The 16,414-nt window shown below is 37.9% G+C and overlaps 2 protein-coding genes across 3 annotated transcripts in view; one reads left to right on the top strand and one right to left on the bottom strand.

Annotated features, from left to right (window-relative positions):
* The first annotated feature begins 847 nt into the window (after positions 1 to 847).
* Positions 848 to 5,390, top strand: LOC112511769 (chlorophyllide a oxygenase, chloroplastic). Its single transcript, XM_025117511.1, has 9 exons — positions 848 to 983; positions 2,239 to 2,481; positions 2,590 to 2,694; positions 2,814 to 3,089; positions 3,277 to 3,424; positions 3,546 to 3,730; positions 3,829 to 3,941; positions 4,030 to 4,324; positions 4,880 to 5,390. Exons 1-9 carry the CDS (start codon positions 906 to 908, stop codon positions 5,039 to 5,041), a joined length of 1,605 nt encoding a protein of 534 aa, XP_024973279.1. The 5' UTR covers positions 848 to 905; the 3' UTR covers positions 5,042 to 5,390.
* Positions 5,391 to 10,892: 5,502 nt separating this feature from the next.
* Positions 10,893 to 16,414, bottom strand: part of LOC112511023 — a 23,215-nt gene continuing 17,693 nt past the window's right edge. For both annotated transcript variants that reach the window (XM_025116383.1, XM_025116384.1), the window contains 5 exons: positions 13,359 to 13,453; positions 12,646 to 12,762; positions 12,376 to 12,452; positions 11,672 to 11,716; positions 10,893 to 11,598 (listed from right to left, as the gene is read on the bottom strand). In XM_025116383.1, coding sequence (XP_024972151.1) covers positions 11,100 to 11,598; positions 11,672 to 11,716; positions 12,376 to 12,452; positions 12,646 to 12,762; positions 13,359 to 13,453 — 833 coding nt within the window. In that variant the 3' untranslated portion in view covers positions 10,893 to 11,099. The remainder of the gene's footprint in view (positions 11,599 to 11,671; positions 11,717 to 12,375; positions 12,453 to 12,645; positions 12,763 to 13,358; positions 13,454 to 16,414) is intronic.

Here is a 16,414-nt window from a genome sequence, read left to right as displayed (position 1 = left end):
ACCGTCAAATGTCAATCTGTATTCTGTCGTGAAACGGTGAAAGGAGGATTGAGGGGATCCAATTCAATTTTGGGTTTGGGCTTGTTTTTAAAGCCCAAGTTTTTAATTTTAAATCTAAAGGGTTAAAAGGCCCAAAAATAAAAACTAATACCATGGTCCATAAAAAAATTTGATGCCCCCTTGGGCTTTGATGCCCTGTGTGGCCGCACGGGCTACACGTGCCCAGGGCCGGGCCTGTATATATATATATATATATATATATATATATATAGATTTTATGATTTTGTGTTTTAACCATTGATTAGTTTTTTTTATATTTTGATTAATGGCCAAGATTTGTTCTCATGTTCATAATGAAAAATGAGTTTTCATTTAAACCCACCCCTATATATATATATATATAAAACAATAATGTGATCGAAGTGGAAAAAGACTATAATACCCTTTTCACTTAACGGTATTTTTTTACAACCATTAAAAGAACGGACCAAATCTGATCAATTTTAAAAACTATAATGATCATCTTCTAATTTTAAAACTATAAGGACCAAAAGTGTTAAAGACAACAAACCATATGAACCAAATTTATAGTAATTATAATATAATGACAAAGTGTAATTGCAAAATAAGAAGCAAAGCAGATAGGGAAGATATCAGGAAAGCCGAGGTGGCAAGATGCCGTAATACAAGTTGTGGCCACAAGAGAAGCAGACTTCTTTCGACCATTTCCACTTGTCAGCCTGTGGCAGGCCAACCGAGATCGCGCACCACACAAGCCACATATCTACAAATTCCCCCAATAAATCCCCTTCCGCTACAAATCCCACCATTTTTCTCTCTCTTCTCCCTAAATCTTGCTCCTTTTTCTCTCTCTTCTCCTAAATTTTGGTCACTTCTCAATCGCCATGACCGCCATTGCTACTGCTGCAGCTCTATCTCTTCCGATTTCGCTTTCTCGATCATCTAAATTGAGCACCAGAAAGGTATCGTTATCGGATTATGCTTTGTGTTCAGCACATATGTTATGTTAATCAAGTGTGTTTATGTTCTTTGATTCTAGTTGTAGTCGATAAGACTGCATCCTTAATTCATGATCATGAACTCATGATACTGTCAAACCTTGAATCACATGAACTCTTACATGTCCGTCTAACTTTATTAAAGGACGGAACCTTCCAGAGGATGTGTGAGAAATTACTGAGGATGGGAGTTATATCGTAAATGCATGCAAAAGAATGAGCAAATTGTGGTAGAGAAAATCGAGTACACTCGCAATAATCTAGCTTCTTTGCCTTTTCCCTGTTTGCTGTACTTTTTACACTCTTATGTCCCAAAATAATGGTATATAGTTTGTCCCAAAACAGGTGTCTATGTCACTATTTTAGTTTGCTTCAAAACAAGTGTCTATCCTATTATCTTAGTTTGCCCTAAAATTGTTAGATTTTGGAAACAGAATATCAAATTACTTGGATAATTCAAGGATCGTTTATAAAACACTCTCTAAAATCTGTGATTTCGACCCTATTGCCGGGGGTATCACGAAATCAGATTTGGGATAATCCAAGAACAACAATCTGGATTTCAAGCAAAAACCAAGATCACAAACACAGAATACCTTGCTTCTTTATGTACCTTTAGGGACAAAAATCCGGCAGAGTAACAGTATGCAAGAAGATCATTGAATGAAACCTTATATAGCCACCGGCGGTTAAGTCAGTTATTTTTTACGGGAAGTCGTGTCTGTTCCCAACAGACGCGACTGTTCGGGTGTTTGGCTGGAAAACAACCACTGGATCCATTTTTTACATACGGATTTATTTTCGGTCTGGGACGATGCCCCTTGGAACCCCACCAGGGGCGCTGCTCGGAACCCCCGCGTTCCCGAGATCAACTTAACTTATCCGAGCGTGCACTCTGTACCTCTGGGCTCGAATTATAGCTAAGTCTAATTTCGGCTTGTCTCATATTAATCCCGATCATACTAAATGGCTTGATGACACTAAAATCACCAACAGAAATAAGTGAGAAAATTTTCTGTCTATTAGCAGGGGTAAATGATTACAGTAATGATACCTCAGGCAATTCAGTTTATATGCATACCAGTGTGCTGCATAGTCAATGAAAAACAGTCGTGACTTTGACAAGATCTATCTTCAATTGTAATCGTTAGTTTCAGAAGTCATCGTTTGTTTGATGGTCATTTTCTTAACACTGTACATCGGATGTCTTGGACTATAGGGTGTTAGAGGAGGGTTCATGGTGTTTGCTATATCAGCCAGCAACGAGGGAGGTGAACTGGTGAATAAGAAAAACCCATGGGGCTCTCTATTTGATGTGGAAGAGCCCAGGACTAGAGTTCCACAAAGTAAAGGGAAGTTCTTGGATGTAAATCAAGCATTTGAAGTGGCTAGATATGATATACAGTATTGTGATTGGCGAGCACGAGAAGATCTTCTTACAATCATGCTCCTACATGAAAAGGTAACAAAATTCTCAATATTCATACATACCATAAACATACATTTTCTTCTCTCATTGGATTGAGCTACTGTATCTGGGATCAATCTTAAGTTCAAGGCATGGCTGCAGGTCGTTGATGTTTTAAACCCTTTGGCTCGTGATTACAAATCCATTGGAACCTTGAAGAAGGATCTAGCAGAGTTACAACAAGAGCTTGCAGAAGCACATAAACAGGTTAGGAAACAAAATATCTGGTAAATGAATTGGCATGATTTTAGTTAAAGCTCGATGGTAGACAGCTGTTTGATATTAATTCTAAAGCCAATTATATTCTGGTTCCACCAAAATGGCAGATGCACATATCAGAAGCTAGGGTTGGTGCAACTTTAGATAAGTTAGCACACATGGAAACTTTGGTCAATGATAGAATTTTGAAAGACAGAAGCACAACAGCAACAGAGAGCACTGCTTCATCTCCCAGCACATCAAAAGAACCCCTAGGAACCATTGAAAGGAAAACACAACGGAAAAGTCTGAACGTGTCTGGTCCAGTCAAACCTTATCATCCTCGTTTAAAGAACTTCTGGTACCCTGTTGCTTTCTCCAGAGACCTGAAGGAAGACACATTGGTAAGTTATTTTGTAGTTTGTCAACATGTTTTCTCCATTTCATTTTACATTTGTAATTTAATCCAATCTAGACAGAAAACAGATGGATGAGATCAACAAAAACCAGAACCATTTGTTTCTCTTATTACCTTTACACATTATTTGTCTCATGGTTTTCATAAGAATTGCTTGTGATTTGACATTGCAGATGCCAATTGATTGCTTTGAAGAACCTTGGGTATTATTTCGTGGAAAGGATGGGAAACCAGGATGTATAAGGAACACCTGCGCACATAGAGCATGTCCTCTTGACTTGGGCTCCGTAAATGAGGGTCGCGTCCAATGTCCCTACCATGGTAAGCTCTTAATTGATAGACTTCTGCAATTATGTAAACTTACCAATGTTGAAACAGTATCTCATGCAATTTCTTGAACTTGTATTATATGAAGATTATATGTTTGATCTTTAATTTTCAGGGTGGGAGTATTCAACGGATGGGAAATGTGAAAAAATGCCTTCAACAAAATTTGTTAATGTGAAGATAAAATCACTTCCATGCTTTGAACAGGAGGGAATGATATGGATCTGGCCGGGCAATGAACCTTCTACAGCCACAATCCCTTCACTAAAACCACCACAGGGATTCCAAATACATGCCGAGGTATTTTATAGATGATTTTTCTGAAACCGGTTGTTAGATTTGTATGTCACAAATGTAATATTATTTATCAACTCACATATGATTAACGGGAACAACAGATTGTCATGGAACTACCAGTGGAGCATGGACTACTTTTAGACAACCTGTTGGATCTTGCACATGCACCCTTCACCCACACTTCCACATTTGCAAAGGGTTGGAGTGTTCCAAGGTGTGCTAATGAATGGTTTGGACATTTATATAGCAAGAGGTTAAATAGACAGACTTTTAGATGATTGACATTTGGTTTCTTATTGTAGCTTGGTTAAATTTTTGACCCCATCATCTGGGCTGGAAGGATATTGGGATCCATATCCAATAGATATGGAATTTCGTCCACCTTGTATGGTGTTGTCAACCATCGGAATTTCAAAACCCGGAAAACTAGAGGGTCAGAGCAGCAAGCAGTGTTCGACACACCTTCACCAACTGCATGTATGCTTGCCATCATCAAGAAATAAGACAAGGCTACTATATAGAATGTCGCTTGATTTTGCTCCGTTCTTGCAATACGTCCCTTTGATGCACCACCTGTGGAGGCATTTTGCAGAAAAGGTACCATTAAAGATTACAATCACAGTTCTTTTCTCATATATGGTCTTACTATTGTTACTATTTGCTGTCATAGTTTCCTGCTTGCACACACTGTTTTCCTCTCCTATGCCTTGTGCTCCCTCGTGTTTTCTTCAAAAAACTTCTTGACAATTCTACCCTCTACAAAACTTCTTTGCAAGCCAGGGGGGTCTTCATGCAAACAACCTCTCTATCCCTTGGATTAGACGAAACTCAGACCCTACTACTGAGTGGGATATACTGGGTATGTTTGGTACGATAAGGATTCCTGGAGATGGTTTTCCATAGTTCGTAATCATAGTACGCATGATATTTGACTGGATAGAAATCAAAACCTTGAATGTGTCGATGACAACTTATTAGGATCGAGAACAGTCATATCTGATGAGATATATTGGGTTTGTTTGGTTTACACGTGTACAAAAGCAAAAATTTCAAGCTAGCTTTCATAAAGTTATCAAGGGACATGGTTTTAAGACAAGACAAATAATGTAGTGAGGAAGTAGTAATATCCTAAACCCGAACTTTGGTTTGCAGGTACTAAACGAAGATCTACGGCTTGTACTTGGGCAACAAGATAGGATGATCAATGGAGAAAACGTATGGAACTTGCCGGTATCATACGATAAGCTAGGAGTAAGATACCGGTTATGGAGAAACGCAGTTGAGGAAGGAGCTAAGCAATTACCCTTCATGTAAATAAATAATACAAAAACTAATTTTTGGGTTCGATTTTTTAACTCTTTTACTCGGTTATCGACTCATGAAGAAGCACCGACGAGTCATTCGACAACACTCGATTCTGCAGGTTGAGAGGCTTGCAAAAAAAGTGTCAAAAATAACTAGGGACAGAAAGGTTGGGTGGTTCTTACAAAATCAAACCTGCCTTTATCTTTGTACAAAGTTTTCTCATATTCATTTTTTTGGCACATTCCTATATTGGCTCATTGGCATTCATTGAGAGTGTTGTGGTGAGGCCTCATGTGCTCAAAACATTTTTCAATCTTGTAGTTATATTTGAAATGTAAGATGTGTGTGAAAGTTGTATTTTGGTTTTTGTTTTTAGCTACCTTCGATTGGAACCGAAACCGTTTACCAACAATCCACTTTGATAAACGGCCTCTTATTTGCACCCGATTATTATTTAACTGCGTACCTATCGACCGTCCTTCACTCGTAAGAAGGGTGTCGTTTACCAATACACTCTGATCCACAAATTGTTGACCAGTAAGAAACTGGTTACTTGCCTCATTGGTAAACAACCATTTTCAATCCAGGGGCCATTTACCAAACACTTGCCCGATAAGTGCTTATCAGTAAAATTTAACACTATTATTTACTTAGAGGCCGTTTACCAAACGCTTACCCGGATAAGCGCTTATCAAATGAATATGACAAGGACAAAGAATCATACCTGGTAAGAGCGATGGCAAGGACCGAGAGTCTTACCCGGTAAGTGAGTCTGAGGACTCCTACCATGGTTAGGACTTACCGGGTAAATTGTTGCATACGATACCTTTTTGGTGGACTAAAATCTTACTCAGTAAGTTAGTGATAGTGTTGAATTTTACCAGTAAGTACTTGCCGGGTAAACGTTTGGTAAACGGCCGCTTAACGGATTTATACTTTATGTCCAAACTCAAGCATCAAATACACCAACTATAACAAGTTCTTTTCCTCTTATATAGTATTATAACAAGTATTTATTGATGTATATGACAAGGACCTAGAATCTTACCTGATAAAAGCAATGGCAAGGACCGAGGTCTTACCCAATGAGGGTGACGACTCTTACTGATTAGCGTTTTTGAAAAAGATTTGCGATAAAAGACTTGAACACATGAACTCATTTACGAAAAAGCAAGGAACTAATAACCAACAGATCAATGATGATTTTGTGAAAAATATCAATATATTTATTTTTTATAGTCAAATGGTGTCATCACTTGAAAAAATTCTAAATCCGCCTCTGGATTTTTGTAGTATCGTCTAGTTACACATAATATGCAATGTAATTTCTATCATGTTTAACGTACACCTTATATTTCACATGATACTCCACACAGTCGATGCCATTCCCTCTAAACCCGTGTTCACTATACGAATAAACCTTTAACAAACAAAATCAATATAAAGACACATACATTAAGATGTTTACAAAACGCTTACCCGTTAAGCATTGGGTCACTTACCTTACTGGATGAACATGATAAAGGACCGAGAATCTTACCGGTAAGAGCGATGGCAAGGACATATAGTTTTACTCGGTAAGTGAGAGTGATAACTTACTCGTTAAACGTTTACCGGGAAAATTGTTGTATACGATGTCGTTTTGATGGACTAGAATCTTACCCAATAAGATAAACGAAAATGTGAATTCTTACCGTAATTTTTTCAAGATAATGGTAATTTTAAGTCACTATTAAGACCTTAGTATGTTTTAGTTGATTAAGGAGCAAAAGGTGGTGCGTTTGTGGAGATCCAGTGCTGCTCCGCCGTGCGGCTAAAGCTGCAGGAAAGGTCGCCCAAGCTTCTGCGTTGGGCTGCTGAGTTGTGCACCCTCGGGAATAAGACCAATAGCCGAGGCTCCTTAGGTCGCGTGAGCAAGACGCCCGGATACGCACGTTGTGCTTGCTACCTATGCAAGTAGGGTGACCATGATGAGGTGCATGGAAGCCGCCCCATGCCGTGAACGATTGGGAGTCGGGCAACTTAGGGGCAAAGTTTAGGGTAAAACCTAAATTTAGCATAAATCTATCAAGATGAGTTGCAGTTGCTTTGTAAAACTATATACCTGTCAAAATACCTCTATTTTGGGTGTTTAGATGTATCTTGTTGGGTTGGTTTGATAATAGTGGATTTTGTGATTTTTATGCATTGGGTTATGTTTTGAGTTTCGGGCATGAGAAAATGTTTATAATGGATTTATTTGAGACATAAACCTTCAAAGATTTAGAGGGTGTTTGGAATTGCTTATAAAAACAACTTATTGACTTATTTCGGTGTGGCACTGCTAATAAGCACTTTTGAATATTTGGATAAACAACTTATACCGGTACCAAATAGATTTTTATAGTGTTGTAGTTCTTGAAAATGTATTGTATGGAATTTAACTATTTGAGCCCTTTTTGTCATAATTGCATAAATCTTTGATAAATGCTTTCAATTGACTTTGTAAGAATGCAAACCGTACGGTATTAGGCTTTTTGGCTATTATGTTTCCACAAAGTAATGATATATGGACCTATTCATGATTCATGATTATGGGTGACATGTGTTTTAAACGATTGGAAAATATTCCTTTTAGTAATCATAAGGGTGGTGTTTGATTAGTTTGAGCTTGACTTCAAAGGTTAAAAGTACCTTGAGGTCCCAGGTTCAAATGCAAGGAGAAATAAAAATACCTTTGTGGCCACAGAGGTTCAAATGCGGTTACTCCAGGCTATCTGCAAAGCAGGTGGTCATCATGAGATTAGTTGACTCGCATAGCGGGTTGGATATCCAGGTTAATCAAAAAAAATATTCCTTTTGGCTTATGTCGATTATATTGACCATATTTAAATAGTCAAGTGTTTTATAGGGTCTTTTGCCTTGATTTTAACTCAAATCAGTTTTGAGGAAATTTGTCCGGTTTTAATAGCTCAATGTAGGACTTTTGAAGTAAAATGCATTTATTACATATTTGTTGGGTATTACATATTTGTGAGTGCGTTAGTCATTCAATTGGTGTCATGTAACTTTAGACTGTGATGCATTGTATCCATAAGCATAAGAGTCTATCTTGTGGTTAAGCGTGGGAGTTCTGATGTCCCGCTTAACTCTGGTGAGTGGTCCCCGAGTCATTAACAGATTGTTTAAGGTGGTACCGTTTGGGTCGTATACGGAGCTAGGTCTTGTTGTGGTGCTCGTGGGAGCTGTATATGGAAACTAATGACTTTTTGGTGAGACTCATCTAAGGGTCGAGTAGACACTAGGGTCATTCGGGGAATCTTGTGGTGGTGCTCAATGGAGCCGTATAGTATACGGGTATCCAAGGCCCGAGGTGAAACTCGAAAAAGTTGATAAGTTGTTAATTTGATGTTTTTTTTTTGAAGTATATAATATTTATATACGGCAAATGCAACAAATAAACTCACACACCCTCCTCACCTATGATGAGATTTGAACCCCTGGACTCCTAGGAGGCCAAGAGCTACGATACCGCTATGCCAAAGACCATTTGGTTTGTTAACTTGATGTTACCACCATATTTGATGGAATCGGATCTCCCTCTCACCAAAAGATGTTGTTTCCGGGTACTTTGTTACCCATGCTTTCGGTGTTCAGAATCCATAATTTATTTATATAATCTGCGTTTGGGGAGTTGCGCCTTGCGCACGACCTGGGTGAGTTGGATCTTGATTATTAATCTAAAACAGGTATTTGAATTGGAATTTATGAGTTTTGTAAATATAGTCCTTTTATGAAATGTGTCTTAAAAATTGGGTCCGTTGCTTTAAAGGAAAATGGTCGTTTTACCGTTTTATGTTTTATGGGATAAAACTGCTTTAACTCACTAGGCATTAAGCCTAACACTTTTTCTTATCGACATGTATATCAGGTTCTACTGGAATTTTAGAGGCGTTCAAAGTTTTGTAGATGTTCCAGTAGATGGCTTTATAGGCATCATTCGGTTTTTGAAGATAGCAGACTTGATGGTTTTAGTAACCCCTGAGCTATTCTAACTCTTCCATTAAGGATCAGATTGACCTGTTAAAACTCTGATACATTCTTGTTCTCTCTCTTAAGCAAACTTTTAGCATTTTGTTATTAAAGTTGTTTCATATTAAGCATTTTGTCTACTATTTTAATAGATTTAGGGGTAATACACTTATAAAACTTCTCTAGCTTTACGTGGGTTTTATATTTAAAGAGACAAGAACATAAACAGTAATCTGAGAATGAACGGATAAAAAGTATTTTCTTATAAAACGTATTTCTGCCTTTTTGTTAACCATGGGTAAGGCTGTGAAAGAACCGAACTAACACGAATATAGGCTTGTTCGTGTTCGTTCGTTTAACTTAACCGAACAAACGAATGGAATTTTCTATGTTCATGTTCGTTCGTTAAGAAAATGTGTTTGTTCGTGTTCGTTTGTTACTCATCATTCCGTTCCACAAAAATAACATAATAAAATGAAAATCACGTAAACTTAGAAGTGACAAAAAAGGAATCCTAAAAATATAATTTAATTAATGATTTTACATATTAATATTATAATATATATATATATATATATAAGTATATTTGAATATAAACATAAATAAACGACGTTTACGAATGGAAATGGACGAACATGACCATTGTTCATGTTGGTTTATTTAACTAAACGAATAAAAAATAGGGAAATTGACTTGAATGACCATATTCCACTACCAAATTAACCTCATAACCATTTCTCACCGGACTTTACCTAAAAGTTACTAGGTCCGTAATACTAACCGCGGACCAAATAATAACAAAAATATCTACATTTTGGTCCAGGTCCATAACCACCGGTCGGCAACTATTACGGATCCGACCCAAAACCTATTTTCCTATGAAGGTGGACACTTACGGATCTGCATTACGGATTAAAAAAAATGGGTTTTGGGCCAGATCCGTAATAGTTATGGACCTAGGTCAAAAAACTCTAAAATTTTGTCGTTTAGTGGGTCCGCAATAATTGCAGACCTGAGTATTGCGGACCTAGTGACTTTTGGATAAAGTCCGGAAAGAAATGATTAGGAGATCAATTTAGTTATGGAATACGGTCATTTGGGTCAATTTCCCAAAAGAATATGTTTATGTTCGTTCATTTATTAAATAAATGAACATAAACGAACTTTCTGCCTAAACGGTTGATTCATTTACAGCCCTAACTATGGGTGTTGGAGCCCGCTTGAACACATCACGACTAAACCAAGGGGCCTTGGAGAACAGACAAGAACATCTCTATTGATCTTGCAGGACTCGAACTGATGATTTATAAGAAGAATCTTCAAAATGGTTAAATCTTCTGTTATGAAACTTCCATTTTACATTGATTTTGTATTTGAAAAGAATAAAAAAGATTTGGAAATTATTGGGATAAATCTATAAACCTAAAACTGATTAGGAACATGAAACCGTACACAACATGACACATAAGCATATTCATCAGGAATATAGACATGATATTCATCATGAATATTGTGACATTTTCGTTATGAATGTGTGATTCATTATGAATAACATGTCCATATTCGTCATGAATGTTTGATTTACGATGAATAACACTTTCATATTCATCATAAATGTGTTATTCTTGATGAATATTTATCCCGAATAGAGACAAGTGACGTGATATAAACGATTCCCAAGTACCTAATCAATTTTGGGCTATTAACGGAACTTTAGTCATGTACCCTATAATAGAAAAACAGATAAAAAACGAACCAACCCAATATATACCACCAGTAAAAATCTAAATATAAAAGTAAAAAAAGTAAGAAAACCCGATAATCGATTCTATTTTTGTCAAAGATATGAAATTAACAAAAGTAAAGATCAAAGATATGTAGAATGAAATGAAATTCCTAAAACGAAAGAGCAAGAAAAGAAAAGGGAAACATAAGTTTCCAATTTATGAGTCACATAAAAGTAGAGATTTATGTACAAACAACAATGTAGATTTCCTTTCAATCTCTAAACAACAAAAATCTGATCAACTCCATTCCACACGACTAATTGTCGTTTTCAGATATCGTCCACTCGGTCTATAACATCCATCGACTTGAGCCTATCGGTACTGAAGTTGATAACAGGGACCGATGATGGTCTCTTTATCGGAAAAGGATCCTTCTTAATTTCCCTAGTTGGAGAATGACTACTGCTTTTAGTGAGCCTATGGTGCTTGCTCAGCCTGCTTCTCCTGGTGTCAAACTCTTGACTTTTGCTTATTCCAGGTGTCAGTTTCCGTTTGGTGACGTCCCGAAGCATCTCTTGGTCTTCGGAAGTCAATGCAACCGGCAAGTGGGGTCGGAGCTGAATTCCTTTTTGATTTGGGGATCGAATCGGGGATTTCACAGGCGATCTCATTCCACTGTTGTTTATAGCCCTTGATTGGAACACAAGATGATGAAGCCAAACTACTAATTCAAGAATACATTCTTCGGTTTTTTCCTTATCTGCATGGTGGAGAGTCTCTATTCGTAATGAGTCTGTCTGGCAGGAAGGTTTTCGGTTCACCTCAGATCTACACGAATTTAACTGGTCATTTAATTAAAAGAGGATCTAGTTACAACAGAAATAAGCACTGGAAAACTTACCCTGTGTTTGCCCACTCTCCGACCCAGCCAAAGCCATGATGAGCTCTGATCCGATTTGTGTTTGACATGATGCAAGATTAGCAATTAGTAACTAATAGAACATATATATATATATATATATATATAGAGAGAGAGAGAGAGAGAGTGTGTGTGTGTGTGTGTGTGAGGTTCAAGGAAAACTCCAAAAAAATGAAAAACTGAGGAACACCCAAATTACAATTCATTTGTATGAGTATGCACATGTGCATACAAGTAATTGAAGATGCTTCCTGGTATTCTATGCCGTGTGCATACCAGACGAATTACTTGTAGTCACATGTGCATTCGGTACAAATGAAAGGTTATTAGATGTTCCTCGGTTTCTCATTTTTTGGGGGTTTTCCAACTTGTCGTGGTTCCTATTTTAATGTAAGAAATAACTTTTTGTTGATAAATTTAACAAAATTTCCTATTTTGAAACTTTGTTATTTCAATGGAGAAAAACAATTCTTTGTTACACTAAATAGGAACTTAACCAAACTTTGTTGCATTTTGGACCAGAATATATGTGCAAAGACTAGAATTTCAATTAGCACATTTGTTGCAGTTAGAGGGTGTATAACTATTATCAAGCTTGCATCTATGAGTAAGTGCCATTCGTTTTGTGAAACTGATAAATAAGTCACATAACGAGACCATGTGCGTAGCGAAGCATGTCAATTTACTTGGTTGTGTTTGTTGCAATTGGAACAAGCCATTGCAGAGTTTTCTCCATCTCTGCCTTAATTTCAGCGACTGTAAGCTGCAATCACAGAATTCCAGAAAACAAACAAATTATTATATCTAAGTTTATTAAAAGAAGCAAAGCATCATTTTTTGTCATTGAAATGGTTATGTAAGTAATCCCCATTGGTAACGGACTAGAAACTCAACCCAATAGAATCTAACAAATGCAACTTTGGACAAAGGTACGAAAACAAGTTTACAATGTATACCTCCTCCTTTGGCTGAAACGAATGTAGCTTGGAGCGCATTGCAGACTTGATACTAGGTGGAAGTCCTTGGTACAAAGCATCCCTAGTACTTGGAGGCACAGAACTTGAGCGAGTAACCTGATATACATATATGTCATTGAATTAAAGGAAAATTAATCCACAAAGGACTTGATGGAAAACCAACCAAACAGCCACCAACTTGTAGATTTCAACAAACAGTGTCATAAAAATGTTCATCCTTTTTCCCAAATTATAAGCTAAAATTCTAACTGCATAGGCTGTATAAATAAATAATGCACGATAGTGTCGAACAATATCCTATTGCCATGATCACCAAATCATCAATGCTTGTTAAGGCAGAAAGCGCAACTTTTCCCTGAGGAATACAACACGACTTTTATTACTTGCTAAAGACAATAGTACGATTTAGCATATACTTGCCCAAGCTTCATACTGAATTTTGTGATAACAAATGTCTTGACAACAATGGGTAACTAGAGGAAGAAATATCTATGGAGGCTCAATCACCATAGCAATGGACCGTCCTTGAAGATTTGAGCCATGAGTAGGATGGCCTATAAGATTCGATCTTGATAACAGAGACTGTTTCATCTCTTAAGAGTGAACAATAATAGGAACTTCTAGCTGCCAAAAGTTCTAAAAACTTAAACGCACTATCACACAGCTAATAACATCTGTAAAAGAGAACTCACAAGTGTATCAATCTGAGTAATAATATTAGCATAGTGCAGTGCAAGACCAGCTGCTCCCAATTTCTGTCGGTTGCTTTTCACTGGTTTTTGTGTATCTGCAATAAATTTCAGAAAGCAAACAATAAATGTACACAGCAACTCGATGATTCCTTACAGGGGTATCATAATATAGTTATGTAAAACTGCAAGATAAATAAATTAACATGCAGCATCAATGGTTGAAGTAACAGTCCTTTGCTGAAGTGAGAAAAATCACACACAAGAGGTAGAACCGTACACAAAAATCTCGACTCAGCATGGCCAAAAGATCAACTCTAAAAGAAATCTAAAAACCTTCTATATCAATGGGGAAAAGTCATCTTAGAATAATGCTCCCTCTCCTCCTCAAAAAAAATGTGAAGTTTGATATGACATATAATTGAATATAAGTCTTGGACTATTAGACTAAGTCGGCTAGTCTAGTTTATATTTTTAATATTGTCTAGGGTCCAAAGTGTAATTAGTTTTACCTATATAACTACTTGTCTAAAAGTGTCTTATATTGATTTGAATCAATATAATTGATACCAATTCTGATTTGGTATCAGAGCCATATCAAATCCTCGTTTATCGATTTTTATTTTCTCTAACCCTAAAATCGCCGCTCATCAATTCTGCCGGCCAAATCAACAATCTGCGATCAGCAACTCTGCCGACGTTAAATTCCAGACAAATCAACATCAGAATTCATGGCAGCTATAATCGCTTTTTCACATCAGGAGAAAACCATTCACAATTCCCACAAATTCTCCTTCTCTCTCAAACCTACCAACTATGGCTATTGGCGTTCTATGATTGAAGCTTTTCTCACATCTCATAATCTCTTTGGTTATGTTGATGGAACACCAACGAATCAGCAACCACCGACAATCCAAGCTACATCCCGTGGATCTCAAACGATGCCCATATTCGAATGCTTATCATCTCTACTGTGTCCGAAGATTCTTATCAACACATTCAGGGCAAAACATCACGTGAGGTATGGTTATCTCTTGAAAGAGCTTATGCCCCTGTTACAGCCTCTCATGAATTTACTCTCAAAAATCAATTGCTTAGAATCACCATGAAGGGTGATGAAAAACCGGCTGACTACCTAAGCAGGGTTCACGAATATGCCACTGCTCTAGCTAACATTGGAGAACCAATGAAGGACAAAGACCTAGTAATGCTAACTATCGCAGGGCTTCGAGAGGAATACAATGTCATTAAAGGCAATTTACTGACYCGTTTACYTCCTGTTCGCTTCAATGAACTGCATGGTCTTTTGTGTGATCATGACTATGTTTTTACAAAGACCTTAACTCCACAAGCTTTCCTGGCCAACACTGCTCCAATATCCCAGCCACTAACGGCTGTTGTATCTTCGGTTCAACAACCGAATCTCGATCAACTTCAGCAACAACTCCAAAGCATTCAACTTGTGGCTTCTCAACTTGGTTATCAATTAAACCCATTTCCCACCCCACGGGCTCAAGCATATTATGGTTCTCGGTCTTTCAACAATAACCGAGGTGGTCGGAGATCTCGTGGTTCTTCTCGTGGCAACTCACGTAGCGGTTTCAATAATCGCCCTCGGGATAGCAATGGCTCCCGACAGTTTTCTTGGGGTTCAACCCACAACACAGTCTATGGCCATTGCAACAGGTGTGGCATAGGTCATCTACCGTCTCAGTGCCCAACTCAGCCGAACCAGTCTCATCCTGCACCACAGGCCAATTTTACATCAYACTCAGAGGYTGGMTCATCTTCTGGTYCTACTTGGAAACCAGATACTGGTGCAACCCATCATGCCACACCAGACCTATCTAGCATGGATAACTCAGAGGCCTACTACGGTAACGATTCTTTACTTGTTGGTAACGGTAATTCTGTACCCWTTTTTCACATTGGTTCATCCAAAATATACTCACCAAACAAAACCTTTACCCTAACTGACATTCTTCATGTTCCTTAACTAAAACAAAATCTTTTATCTGTTCAAAAATTTTGCCTTGATAACAATGTTTTCTTTGAATTTCACTCTTCTTATTTTGTTGTCAAGGACGAATCTACACGCACTACCCTCCTTACGGGCCCCAGTGAACAGGGTTTGTACTCCATTCGTCTTCCTCAACTCAAGTCTCTGCCGAAGGTTGCCTTCACTGCTGTCAAAGCTCCTTCGAACATTTGGCATCAGCGATTAGGACATCCTCATGCTCAAGTTTTTCGTTCAATTGTTTCTTATTGTTCTTTACCTGTTTCAGACAAATTATCAAATACTTTATGTTCTTCTTGTCAATTGGGAAAATCTTCAAGGTCATCTTTACCTGATTCCACTTTTCGTAGCAATAATATTTTAGATCTTGTTTATTGTGATGTTTGGGGACCTTCTCCCGCGCCATCTCTTGTCATCGTTATTTTCTTTTATGTGTTGACCATTTCACACGTTATATGTGGATTTATCCTTTAAATCAAAAATCTGATGTGTATACTGTGTTCACACATTTTATCACCATGACTGAACGCCAATTTAACACCAAATTAAAGTGTATTCAATCTGACTGGGGGGCGAATTTCGGCCTCTCACCAATCTTTGTCGCAACCTTGGCATCATCCACAGACGGTCTTGTCCTCACACCAGTGAGCAAAATGGCATTGTCGAACGCCGCCATCGTCATGTTGTAGAAACTGGACTCACTCTCCTGGCTCAGTCCAGTCTTCCTCAACGCTTCTGGTCCCTTGCCTTTGAAACAGCCACCTAATCAATCGTCTCCCCTCTCGTGTCTCCTCAAACAAATCTCCTTTTGAACAAGTCTTCAAACGAAAACCTGATTATTCTTTCTTACGAGTCTTTGGTTGTCAATGCTTCCCTTACCTTCGTCCATACAATCATCACAAAATTGAATTCCGGTCCACTCCTTGCGTTTTCCTTGGTTACAGCACCGTTCACCACGGCTATCGCTGTCTTGACCCGTCTAATGACCGGATTTACATTGCCCGACATGTTCGCTTCAACGAACATGTGTTTCCCTACCAGC

The sequence above is a fragment of the Cynara cardunculus genome, assembly GCF_001531365.2.
Source record: "Cynara cardunculus var. scolymus isolate 2C chromosome LG 4, CcrdV1, whole genome shotgun sequence".
Taxonomy (NCBI): Eukaryota; Viridiplantae; Streptophyta; class Magnoliopsida; order Asterales; family Asteraceae; genus Cynara; species Cynara cardunculus.
Note: the sequence above shows the minus strand (reverse complement) of the source record. Positions and strands in the feature narration are given on the sequence as shown.